The sequence below is a fragment of the Panthera uncia genome, assembly GCF_023721935.1.
Source record: "Panthera uncia isolate 11264 chromosome C1 unlocalized genomic scaffold, Puncia_PCG_1.0 HiC_scaffold_3, whole genome shotgun sequence".
In the NCBI taxonomy this organism is placed as follows: domain Eukaryota; kingdom Metazoa; phylum Chordata; class Mammalia; order Carnivora; family Felidae; genus Panthera; species Panthera uncia.
The window spans coordinates 62,679,004-62,692,100 of record NW_026057584.1 but is presented as its reverse complement, the minus strand read 5'-3'; the positions used below and the strand labels follow the sequence as shown (position 1 = coordinate 62,692,100).

The following is a 13,097-nucleotide window of genomic DNA, read 5'->3' as shown; positions in this document are numbered from 1 at the left end:
AGAAAAATAAAATGTGGACATAACTGGTTTGATTTCATTCCAGAAACTTGTCTCAAGTGCCTCTTCTGTGCCAGGATATGAGCTGAGTTCTGGCAAGAGAGACAAATGAGGTTTGGCTCACTGCCTTGCTTGACAGGGAACCCAGCAGTTACAAGAGCAGGTTATGCCCTAGAAACTGACAGAAGTTTCAGAAAGCTAGAGCACAGGGAAGATACGCTTAGAGGGGAGCTTTGAAGGGGTGACCAGGACCAGATTAGCTGACCATGCTCAGCTGAAGTGTTTGGAGCTACTCCTATAGACTGAGCAGTGATCAAACCTATTTTGTGGTTTTATGAAGGTAACAGGCCTCCATCATGAAAGCAAGGTTTATTAATGACAGCCGTCATCCACTCAAGGCTAGAGAGAAGAGGCTCAGTATGGTAGAAGTGGCAGAAAAGGGCAGAACATGAGAAAAGAGGCAGAGGACAATTTGTCAGGATTTTGTAATGGCTAAATAAGGACACAATTATTCGAGTGAGGGGAAACATGAGGGTTCTGACCTGGGAGAAAAGATGGAGAGTCACACAAATAACAAGCTCACACAGTCAGGAGTGCAGAGCAGATGAAAAAGGGAGAAAGGTGGTGGGCACTGTCTGGAACAGGCTAAGTTGTTCCAGAAATCATGAGATGGGACAAGAGCTCCCTCATCATTGCACATGGGCATCAAAGTCTGTTAAGTGCTTTTAAAGCATCACTGCTCCTTTTTAATCCTCAAAGTTTATCACCATGATAAATACATACTAGGAATGAAATTAGCACTTGTTGAACTGATAATGAACTGAAAACCAAACCTACTGCACAATATTATGGTGAACACCAACATCAAAACCAGATCTGAAGTCACTACTATTTAGAAGGCAAGGAAGAGACTTAACGCACATTCGATTCCATATCCATAGCAATATTTTAACTGATCAAGTTATTATTGAGCACCTTCTATGTGCCTTGTCCCAGCTCAATTGCATAAGCACAACAGTGATGATCAAATACTATGTCTGTGAATGAATGAAATTATATAGTTTCTGCTTCTTATTGCAGAATATAAAATTACCTCTATAGGGGAGTTTTCATATATGTGCCAACCATATCAAAACACTAGAAAATAACATGTAGCTAAGAGGGGATGCTGTGCACAGGAACTTGGTATGTACATTTTTTTTCCCCTTCAGTCTCTACAATTGGAGAGCCTAGAGAACTTTCAAAGAAAAGCACTGAAATCACTAAAACATGAAAGAAATGGCTCTTACAAGTCAAGTAAGAAATGTGAAATGGAAATATTTGATCTTGAAAAAAAAACAAAGGATGATGAAAATGGCAAGGAACATTATTCTATAAAGAACTGTGCACATACTAGAAAATATTGGACTAGAAAATATTCAACTACGGCAATATCTGCTCTAGGGAAAAAAGTTATTGGGAGAAAGGATAATACAACACTGGTCCACGTGGCCAAGTGAGATTGTTTAGGAAACACAGCCACACAAGGAACAATCATTATCAGCTATACACGCTCAGCAATAAAGACCAGTAGGGTGTGCATACCACTCCCGTGCTGGTGACAGCCCAGTAGAGTTTCTGCTCCTCAATATCAAGGGTGATAAACTCCAGGTGTTCAAGGTTCCCAGTGAAGAGAACTTTTGGAAATGTGCCATCCATGTTAGCACTTGCAATCTTGGCAGGAACACCACTGTCCGTTCCTTGGTCCGACCAGTACAGTTTCCTACAACCATGAAAGAACACCAGCATTTAATAAAACAATTTCATTGAATATTTAAGAGAATTGCCCTCGAGATGTGCTCAAGTCAATGGAGGAAGTCTAAATCATTAATATCTTGTGACATACAATGTGGAAGAGTACATAACCAGTGTTCTATCAATGTCTGTATTTTTCCTAGTTATTATTGGGGTAGGATGCTAGCACCCTGCATTGAAAATATTTTACCATGGTCAGACAATTTGGAAGCTTATGACTGACTAAGAAATTGCCTACATCAATGGTCAATCCTTTTCAAAGAATCACGCACTGTGCAGTGCCCTGGGAAGGACAAAGCTGATGTAAAAGTTGGCAAGTACCTCCCTGCTCGACTCTCAGGCCTGTTATTTAATTCTTCTCTAAATCATCATCTACACAAGACCAGCTACTTTCTGTTCTGATTTCTGTGATGGAAAATGTAACATTACACACAAACCCTAATTGCCACACAGAATTGCCAAATCCATGATATATAAAATTTCATTAAAATATATAGGGTTGCTTTCTATTTCCACTGAGGACACACTGTCTAGATTTGAATCTCAGTTTCCACTCCTTTCTATCTCAGCTGCTTCCATAGCCTCATGAGACAATCCTCTTACACTCCCCACAAGTCTTCAAACCCCTTGATTCTGATCTTTATTTGCATACTTCTTGCATGCCCGTCCCATGCCCCTCATCTTCAAGTCTAAACTTCCTACTTGTAAGTTCTCAAACTCTGACATTCTCTGCCTCAACCAAACTCCAATCTCTTCCCTTCCCCCATTTTATTTCTTCTACTGAGCCTGTTCTTCAACCTTAAAACTTGCCTGAGCTTCCAAGCCTTCTGTCGCTCTCTGCCTGGACCTCATGCATAACCATTTTAGCAACATCCTTATTTATTCTCGTCATGTCCCATTGTGCCTACCTCACTAACAACTAGCCCTGAGTTTGTGTCATAATTTTCTTTCTTTTCTTAAATTCCAGGCTATCAAAAATTTGCTGGACAAAGTCACAAACTCTTGTGAATTCTGAGTTCCTTAAAAACTGAAGCTACCTTATCTTATCTGAGAACTCTCCTCCCTAGCTGAACACTTTCTCCTAATTGGTCTCCCTGCTCCTGGCCTCTTCCACTCTGATCCTGACCCATCCTTCAGAAATACAAATTTGATTTTATCATTTCCTTCCTCCAAATTCCCGACTCTTTATTTCTCAAAAGAAAGAAGTGCGATTCCTTAGCAAGAGGACATTAAAGTCCTTCCTTTGGCTTCCATCTTGTCAACTGTCACTAACCTCTAAGACTCTGGCTTCAGCCCTTTACACAATCATGCTAAATACTGTGATGCTTCTGCGCCTTCCTTGTTTGGCCTCAAGTAGCACCCCCCAGTTCCCAACCCATTCTCCACCCATGGGAAGCCTTCTCCTCCAAGTTCTATTTCAAATGTTATCTAGCTCCTTAAAGCTTTCCACATTCACTCAAAGTCAGAATGCATTGTTAATTGCTATAATTCCATTTTTAAATGTCTAAAATTCTTTCCTGGAATTAATTTTAAGTCCAGTGTTGCTAATTTAAAGAACATAGAACAAAACACATATTTACATCTTTCATGTTAGATGTAACTCAGAGGTATTCCTCTTTCTCACTGAGATCTGTATTTTTCAAAATGTTGGCATATGAAATCAGAAAAGGTCCTAAGTCTGAAATCTTCCATTTCATCAGGTCACAACATTAACAAGAATCGTGCTGCATAGAGCAGATTGTGTCATTTATGAACGCTCACCCATTAGCAGGATCAACAGTTATGCCAACTGGAATACCAACTCCAAGAACTGTCCCATCATTGGTAATCAGTGTTTTTCTGTATCTGACATCTCCCCGGAGTTTCAAAACCTATAGCATAAAGTCACTTATTAGAACTGAGTATCAAAACGGGAAACAAAGAAGGCTGAGGTGAAGGAGAACTTACACACACAACAAATTGAGATGAATGGGAGGGTTTGTATGAGATTCCAATAATCCCTAATTGCATTTCAGGGCTATGAGGAAATCCCCTCAATAGAAAATGAGTAAGAAAAGCAAAATCACCTCTCAAATTCCTATTTCAATTCACCTAATGTTTCAGGAGAGGACATTTATATGGATCAAAGAAGGATTCAAATGGGTGAACATACAAAATCACTGCCTAAGAGAAGCTACAAAAACGTCTTCAGAAAAAGATACAGGAAAACTCTGGAAGACAAATGAAAACCCCACAGCTCTCCTGCATCCCAGTGATGTGGCCAAGGCACCTGGTGGTCCTTCACTGAAAACACAGCTGACCAGACAGTCCAAATTTACTCAGAGTTAAAGTGAATTCTGTGCCACGTTAACAGCCTGAGTTAAAACAGAAGAGTTCAAATCCCTGCCCATCTAGATCTGACTGGGACAAGTAAATTCACCTGTTTGAACTTAGTTTCTTTATGAATAAGGTGCAGATGATAATGGCACATTGCACAAAGAGCTGTGAGATAATACATGTATAGCATTTAGCACAGTGCTCAGTACAAGTGTGTTTCCTATTTTGTTTATTCATCCATTTATTGAACACTTATTATGTAGCAGGCATTATACTAAACAGTATTGCACTGAATCCTCACGACTGTTCTGTGAGATAGATACCCATATTACAGATGATGAAAGAGGCCTATGGACATTTAGTGGCTTTCTCAAAGTTACCCATTTTTAATTATTATTGCTCTAATTGCTAATGTTAACAGAACTCTGAAACATCACAGAAAAATATGGATTACCAGACTAGAAGCAGTTTCTTATAGGAACAAGGCTATTCTAATATGTACTTAAGACAGTCTGAGAAGAGAAACAGCTAGTAAGAAATTAGAAAATGTATATTGATTTTTTGCACAAAGATTTTTCTATGAAGTTGCTTTTTAATGCAAATAGATTGTGTATCAGTGTTTATGTTGTTTTTGTTTTTGAGAGAGAGAGAGAGCACATGAGCAGGGGAGGGTCACGGGGAGAAAGAGAATCTTAAGCAGGCTCCACACCCAGGTTCAGTATCATGATCTGAGCTGAAATCAAGAGTCACTTAACTGACTGAGCCACCCACGGACCCCACAGTTTTTATGTTTTTATCTTTGCCCTCTCTCTGTCTCTCTCTCTATTTTTTTCCTCCCTCCCTCTCTTCCTACCTCACACACACACACACACACACACACACACACACACCCCTCTCTTTAATCCCTCACTCTCCTCTCTAAATTTTTCTCTTTCCTCTCTGGTGTCTTTTTTAAACTTGCCCCTTTCTGCCAAAATTTCACTCCTTTTCTTAAGGCTAAGGATCTCTTTGCTTCAAAGGAAAGTTCTTTTCCTTTTTGGGGGATACATCAAGTTCTCTCTCACACAACCATTCTGTAGACTTCTTTTCAGCTACAAAATTACATTTAGTGAACGGGCACACAGCTACCCCTAGTGGAAAGCATTTATTCAGTACTTCTCTTATTTTCAAATTTGAATCAAATAGGAGTAACTCTTACCCTGGAAGGATATTATTCGAGTAAACGGTAAGTGAACAGTATTTCTGTGCCCTTAAGCAATCTAACATTCACCTGAGTCACCACTGATATCACGAAAGGAGAAAAACAATTAAAGAAAACAACGCTAAAAGGACAATTTACCTTTAGATCATTATTCTCATGGGCCCTCTGTGGATATTCAAATATATTGATGATTTGAGGGAAAAAGGACTCTGTATTCACAGGATATCTTAGTTTCAAGACATACTTTTAGTTACTGAGATATAACCCCATTTTGCAGATATGGAAGCAGAGACTCAGAGAAGTTAAGCAATTTGTGCAATATCAAATACCCTTTGAGCAGAGAAAATACAGTGCGTTTTCAAGTCTCAGTCTTTATCAAGTGCTTTTCTCTGCCTGGGGTGCTTTTTCCCTACTTCTTCATTTGGCAGCAATAAATATTGGCCCTCTTTCAAGAAAGACACAGCTCACAAGTCACTGATTCTCCTGCCATTCTCCCTCTCCACGCTTTTACTTCTGCCCCTAGCCACAGAACAGTTCGTAGTCACTGCTCATATCACACTTAGCACAATGGAACAAAGCTATTTGTTTATATGTCTAGCTCTCAGAGCATGAACTACTTAAAAGCAGGAAAAAATATGTTATTCATCTTTGAATATCCAGGACTAACAATGGGACGGATTCATTTACTAGTATTTGTTCAATGAGTAAGTCAGACTCAAAGCAGGTCTTTTGACTCCAAAGCAAATTATCTTTCCTCTGTGCCTCACTGCATTGGGGCACAATTACTAACTTTATATGTTTATAGGTTTATATGATTAGGGTGAACTTACCAAGATACACATTTGCACACACACACTCACACAGTTATCCATCAGCAGGTGCCTTGTCATTGTACCTAATACTGATGGAGGAAACATGTCCCCTGCTTTTGGAAAACTATCAGTTTAAAAGGGAAGACCCCTGTTTACAAAACAAGACACCAAAAGACAGAGTCTGAACATGTTCATTGCCATTCAGAATGAAGACAGCTTTTTGTTAAGCAGACACTAGAGATGTGTTTGGAATTAAGGGTTTTAGGCAGTCAATTGTGCCAATGTTTTGATGGGAGAGTGATATTTTTAGTTGAGATCATGAAAAACTACCTTTTGTCACGGTCAAAGGGGGTTAAAGCAGACTGGATTGCTGGAGTTATCATTATAACAAGGCAAAGTCAGAACAGAACACTGCCTGGGAAGCAGGGCGGTGAAGCTGACTGCTTAAGCCAGTTTCTTAAATTATGTAAAATTCAGGAGCTTATCTAAATAACAAAGGGTTTGAACCAGATGAGCCTCCAAGGTTCCCCTCGTGTTAAGAGCTGATGATTCTACCTGGCTTGAGATAACTCAGAGGTTAGCATTTGTGCAAATTGCAAACTCCCCTCTAATTGTGTTGCTTGCCTTTGGGAACGTTGAGAGGACTAAAAGAGATCCTGTTTGTAGAAGACTTTGTAGACTGTAACCACTGTTCTGACCAATCTGCTCTAATTTCACCACTTGGCTGCTATGTGCCTTTCTCACCTTCAGCATTTCCCTTTCTGAATACCCCATAGAGAACCAACTTACTTACTGGCTGGCGCCTCACCCTGAACAGTGAACGGATCACTCTACACAGCCCTGCAGACTGCCCTTCTCACAAAACCCTCCCTTTGCTTTAGAAATTTTCACTTTCAAAATTATTATGAATTAATAACCTTGTCCCAGAATGGAACAAACCAATACTAGTTGAATTACCTCTGATTTACTCCATGCAATTGCATACCTGTGCCCCATCTAGAATTTCTTCTGGGAATTAGAGTAAAAAGAACACTTATCACACCGAGGAAAAGTATCAAAGGAATTAGAATCAAGTTTCTACTTTCTGTTGCACTGTTAGAAAAACTGCATTGGAGCCATAGAAAGATTTCCATCTTAGAACAGAAGTAACCTATAAATTTGGTTTGGGACTGAAACAGCATTACAGACTTGATGAGGAAAGATAGGGAAGAAAATCTCCTGCCTACTATATTCCTTCCATACCTAATGCTGAATTCCTTTTTTAAACTATTTTTATATATTTTTATAAATTATCTAAAATCCTTTTATATGAACAAGTTAGTATTGATGCTTAGGAAGAAAACAAAATAGGGCAGTAGAAAGTTCCAATAATTTATTTCTAAAGTGGTTTTACTCCATCGCTTCTAAGACTCTGATAGTTAATACCAATAGCTCCTCTCTTTTGCTTCTGCTTAAAAATAATTTCAAAATCAATGAAAGCATTTCCTGAGAATAGATTTTATATGCATCAAAAACCAGTGTTTGTGTAACTGGTATTATGGAATCATTACCTCAATTGACATTGTTCCAGGATTGGTGTAATATAAGTTTCTTGATATCCAATCTAAGGCCAGGCTCATGGAAGAACCCAACCTAGACAGAGAAACTAATACTGTCCTGTTGGTGCCATCTGTCTTCACTCTGTGAATTTCACCCTGGAAAGAAGGACAAGAAGAGGTGAGCTGGTTCAAAGGCCACAGCTTCCACGTGGAAGCACAGCCACTGCTGGCTGCTATGTTTCTTGAACACTCCTCACACTTGGAGGAAAGCCAAAGGTCCAGCGTCATTGGGTGGGCTCGCTGCGTATAATACTATAACACCAGCAACACTTCAAAAATAATGATTTTTTCAGTGTGTCAGAGGACTCTGCAAGGCTTATCATTCGGGTTGCTTCTGATATTGGCTACAGAGATTTATTTCCTAACTACCACAGGCCATAGTCATAAAAATAACCCATCAAAGGTGAAAATCAGGCGGCCAGAAGCATATTTTACATAGAGGTGACAAGCCTCAAACAGAAAGATCTTCCTCTCTTCTTTATTTGTAATCTCTTTGCCCCTTCCCCCTCCTCACAGCTTTCTCCTCTAAAGGGTGAACTCCAATAGAAAGGGAACTGAAGGAGGGCTCTTTTTATCCTGGGGGCAAAGATGCTGAGAAGATTCCAGCAGCCACATCAAATGCTCTCCTGGAATTCTTTCAGAGAACTATTGCTTTTTGTTTTGATTCATAATCATTTTTATATTCATCTAGTATCTTCTATTAGCTTAAAGCTCCTTAGGAGTAATCTTTGTTACTGATTCTTGGTGTGTATTCTCCAGTTGGGAGTGGCTAGTTTGGCGCAGTGCAAAAGTAGACACTTAATAATTGCTTGCTGAATGAATAAATAACATCCAATAGGTTAAATGTGCCTATTATCTGCTCTTTGCTCCAGGTCAGCCTCCTATTTACATCCTTCACTGATTCAAAAAAACTTAGTGGTAAATTAATTTATTTCTGGACCATTTCCCTTTTATCCACCCAGCAAAAGTTGGCTTATAAGAAGGCATTAGTGTAGGTAAGCTCTTTGAAACAAGTTATATACTTTGAATGTTATTCAAAACTTACTGGATTCTCAACCCAATAGATGAACTGCTCTGAGTCATCAAATTCAACATCATAACCGTTCATTATCCCTGCTATGGGAACCATAGCATCATTGCTCTTCACCTCAGGATTGAGGGAGATTCCAAAAATTATACTGTATCTCACAGTTATTAAGAAAGGTTGATCATCTGTGAAAATAGCAGATATCAGTCAAAATTATATCCTACTATTCCCAGACATTTAGAGTAATGGAAAGCAGTGGATTGTTACCATCTCATAGGATAAAACGCCATTGAAGCTTTGTAGCAAAAAATACCGTACTTGGTAGATATTTCATCAGACAATCCACGGCCTTTGATTGGGTTTCAGTGGGTTGCTAGGTCACCAAACCTCCAACCCTACATGCAACACTTCTGGATTTTCCCAACGTAGATCAGTATTTACCTTGCTCTTCATGAATTCCTTACTTGCATGGATAAAGCATCCATGTGTGTTCAGCATCACATTCTACACATAGAGAAACCTCACTAATACCGAATTTAAAAAGTGAAAGAAAACATATAGACTATTCAATTTGTCTTAAGTGTGCTCAAAAAATAAAAACACTACCACGTGTGGCTTGGTGTTTATTAGATATTTTAATTACTAAATGAAATCCAATTTATAATCTCCCCAATTGCTGTTGCCCAATGGCTGTCTTTCACACTAGATTCTAACTCCCAAAAGGTAGTGACTATGTCTGATTTACTCACTATTATGTCCCCAGAACCTCGCATGTAATCGTTGCCAAATAAATATTTGCTAACTAAATGAATGACCACATAAATGAATAAATGGATGGATGCATAAGTGGAAGTGTAAATAGTGTCTTCTAAAGTTCTCAAAAGTATCTGTATTTTGCAACTTTAAACATCCTCAAAATATCTTATTCAAACTAGCAATTCACTTAACCTCCTTAATAGATAAAAGGTCCTTTTTCTTTTCTTTTTCTTGCTTTTTTTTTCTAAGCAGGTCCCAAGGTTTATTTCAAGACAAAACCAACCACTGTGTAAACAGAATGCTTGCAGTAGAAACACCACACATCTTCAGCCCATAGGAAAGCACAAAGTCATATTAGAAGTTGTTTGGTGAGCCTCAAATATGGACTCTGGCCACTCAGGTTTGATAGACTGATGTCTTCTCTCAGATTGGAAACTTGCTGGCTAGGGACCAGAACTGATGACCAAGATTCCTCATCCCTTCCCAGTGCCAAAGACATGGATACACCCTGGCCATCTGTCTCTTCTTCTCTGGTCTAAAGGTCCTTTTTCAAAGATAATCTTTATCCTAGCTGTAGATGCTTTATCAAAAAAAAAAAAAAAAAAAAAAAAAGTCCAAAATGATGAAAGTCAAGAGTGACGTATTTAAATTCTCTCAGAAAAGCAAAACTGGGGGGCACCTGGGTGGCTCAGTCAGTTAGGCGTCTGGCTTTGGCTCAGGTCACGATCTCATGGTTTGTGAGTTCGAGCCCCGCATCGGGCTCTGTGCTGACAGCTCAGAGTCTGGAGCCTGCTTCAGATTCTGTGTCTCCCTCTCTCTCTGCCCCTCCCCCGCTCACACTGTGTGTGTGTCTCTCTCTCTCTCTCTCAAAAACAAATAAACGTTAAAAAAATTTTTTTTAAATAAAAGGAAAACTGGAGTGTGAGTTTCATGTTATGAAGACATGTATATGACATATACCACATATTAAGCAAAATATAAAATGATTAATCATTGCATAATTTTCATCTGCTAAAAATGATGCTTTCATTATTTTGATAATCTGGAAAATTTTCCATCCTCAATGTGATTTTAAGTTTATTCTGAGAGAGAGACAGAGCAAGAGTGGGGGAGGGCAGAGAGAGAGGGAGAGAGAGGATCCCAAGCAGGCTCCTTGCTGTCGGCACTGAGGGCTCAGTCTCACGAACCGGGAGATCATGACCTGAGACAAAACTCAGTCAGATGCCCAACCAACTGAGCCACCCAGGTACCCCTGGCTCTTAACTTATTTTAACATCTCATTAGCTTTTCCTTTTTCCTGGCATTTCAGTTACTAAAAATTACTTAGCATTTATAAACCTGGAATAAATTTAAAGTAAATACTGCAACTATTAATGTTTATATTTTACAAAGTCCTACAATATATAGCATTTCGTCTTTCCATTAAACCTGTGAAGTTGTTTTCAGCTGAGGCCAATGAAACTTGCAGGGGCTAGTGAGAGTGTAGGTTCACAAGCCCATTCTCTCTTAACTGCTCCACGTTGCCTCTCTTCTGAACAAATGAAAGAGCCATAATAATCGCCCCTATTTATTGAGAATATGGGCCATATAGTATGCACCAGATATTATTTCACTTAATTTATCTCCCAGAAGCCTCCAAACCCTGTTTGTTAGAGTGTTACCAACCCCAACCACACCCAACTTTCAAATGAGGCACAAAGAAATTAAACAATTGTCAGGTCCTCAGACTCCAAAACTTATGTTCTTAATCACAAAAAGTGCAGACTGGGTACTAGTTATTGAATATCAATTTACCACTCAATTCATTTAATTTAACATGCAGTAATAAAATGTGTAAGCTATATTGGGGGTTTATATGTACCTTGAAATTATATTGAGATATTTAATTATTTATTGATTATATGTTGTAAGTGTTCATTGGTTCAGTAAAAACAAGAAGTATTCCCCAATTTCACAGTAGAGATTATAAATTCTACTTACTCAAAACTGAATACTGCTCTTTTTAATGTGTAATTTTCATTTTGCTTAATTGGAGGAATTCTCAACCAAAGCACCTAAAGAACTGCATTTCTCATCCATCGAACATGGGCTTTCTTGATTCTTCCCAGAAGCACTCCTCTCAAGCCCTACCCAGCTCTACTCCTTTGGCCACTATTCCTTTGTCAGGCTAAGTCTCAGGCTCTTGATCTGATCGCTGCTGGCATATTTGAGAAAATATATATACCACTTACCACTAGTGAACATTTATGGGCAATGAACCAGAGGGTGGGAGTCATTTAGTGCTGCACTGGCAGAAAGTGTGAGAGCCAAGGCGAAGGATGATACCAGAGAGAGTGCATGAAAAGTGTTCTGTGGGAAAGATAAAACGAGTGATTTGATGACACAATACAGCCATAAGGGAATAAATAGGCGGAAAACACAGGAATGAAGAAGGAGCAAGAAAGAATATCGGAGGGCTTTGTCATTCACTGAACATTTACTGAGTGCTACTGTGTGCAACGAGCAAATATCAATGAATCAGGTGGAGGCTTAACCATCAAGGAACTTGAGTCTACAGAACTAGGCAAAGTATATGGATTCTGGATCATAATGGCCATGAAGGAATATGCACAAAAGTACCTGGGGTGGGATAGGAAGGAGTTCAGAAGGAGGTGATATTTAAGTTATCCTACCACAGTATGTCTTTTGAAATTAAAAATCATTACTTCATTTTTATTCTTTATGTCATGATCCCATAAAGATTAGCACTAGCAGGGCAAGAAGTAAAGAGGAAGCAGTTGGTAATGGGAAATTTATGTTGTAATTGAACAGCAATGTTTACTACTTCCTAGCTAAGTTCCCCTTAACTCAGACGTTGCACTAAATGATCAGCACCTCAACGTTTCTAACAGTGTGTGCAAGGAGTGTTTTCTTCTTATGTTGCACATAATCACTGAGACAATTGTCTTGTGTCTCGCTCACACGGAGTCGGAAACTCATTTTGGATTGGAGGTTGTTTATTGTAGAGGATGCTGGGCGATGTTTTGGTTTGCTTTTGTTGTTTATTTGGTTTTGGCATTGTGGAGAACATATTTTTGAAAGAATAAAAAGCTATTTTATGCAGAGAAAGTTCTTGGCTTAAAATTTTATGTCACCTCATTAGGAAAAAATATAAATATCTCATAATTCCCTTACCCAACTGTAACCACTATTGGTGCTTATGTGTGTTGTCTCCCAGATCTTTTTAATGCATATTTTTACATGGCCAGTGGTGAACAGCCTGCCTTTTCACTTAACCTCATCGTATGCACTTCCAAAGATATTCCAGACATTTAGTAAACAATATTTTAAAAGCTATTTAACCTGTAAATCAAGTAAAATGTTTTCATCTATAAATGTTAACAAGTCTTCTAAGCTTCTGATTGAAAAAAATGTGCCCCTCTTTTTCTTAGTTAACATATATTGGCATTCAGTTACCCAAGTGGTACTCAAAAATCAATTGAGCAATACTAAAAAAGTTCCACCTCAGTAAAGTCAGCCAATGGAAAACCCACTAGTGGAATTATTTGTGAAACAACAAAAGCTACTACTTAGATATCAATCACCATCAGATCGTT

The 13,097-nt window shown here is 38.7% G+C and overlaps 1 protein-coding gene across 1 annotated transcript in view; it reads right to left on the bottom strand.

Moving 5' to 3' along the window:
* Positions 1-13,097, bottom strand: part of LRP2 (LDL receptor related protein 2) — a 200,288-nt gene that overhangs the window by 74,639 nt on the left and 112,552 nt on the right. The window contains exons 32-35 of the mRNA XM_049616085.1: positions 8,764-8,930; positions 7,671-7,814; positions 3,553-3,662; positions 1,582-1,759 (exon numbers count right to left, since the gene is read on the bottom strand). Coding sequence (XP_049472042.1) covers positions 1,582-1,759; positions 3,553-3,662; positions 7,671-7,814; positions 8,764-8,930 — 599 coding nt within the window. The remainder of the gene's footprint in view (positions 1-1,581; positions 1,760-3,552; positions 3,663-7,670; positions 7,815-8,763; positions 8,931-13,097) is intronic.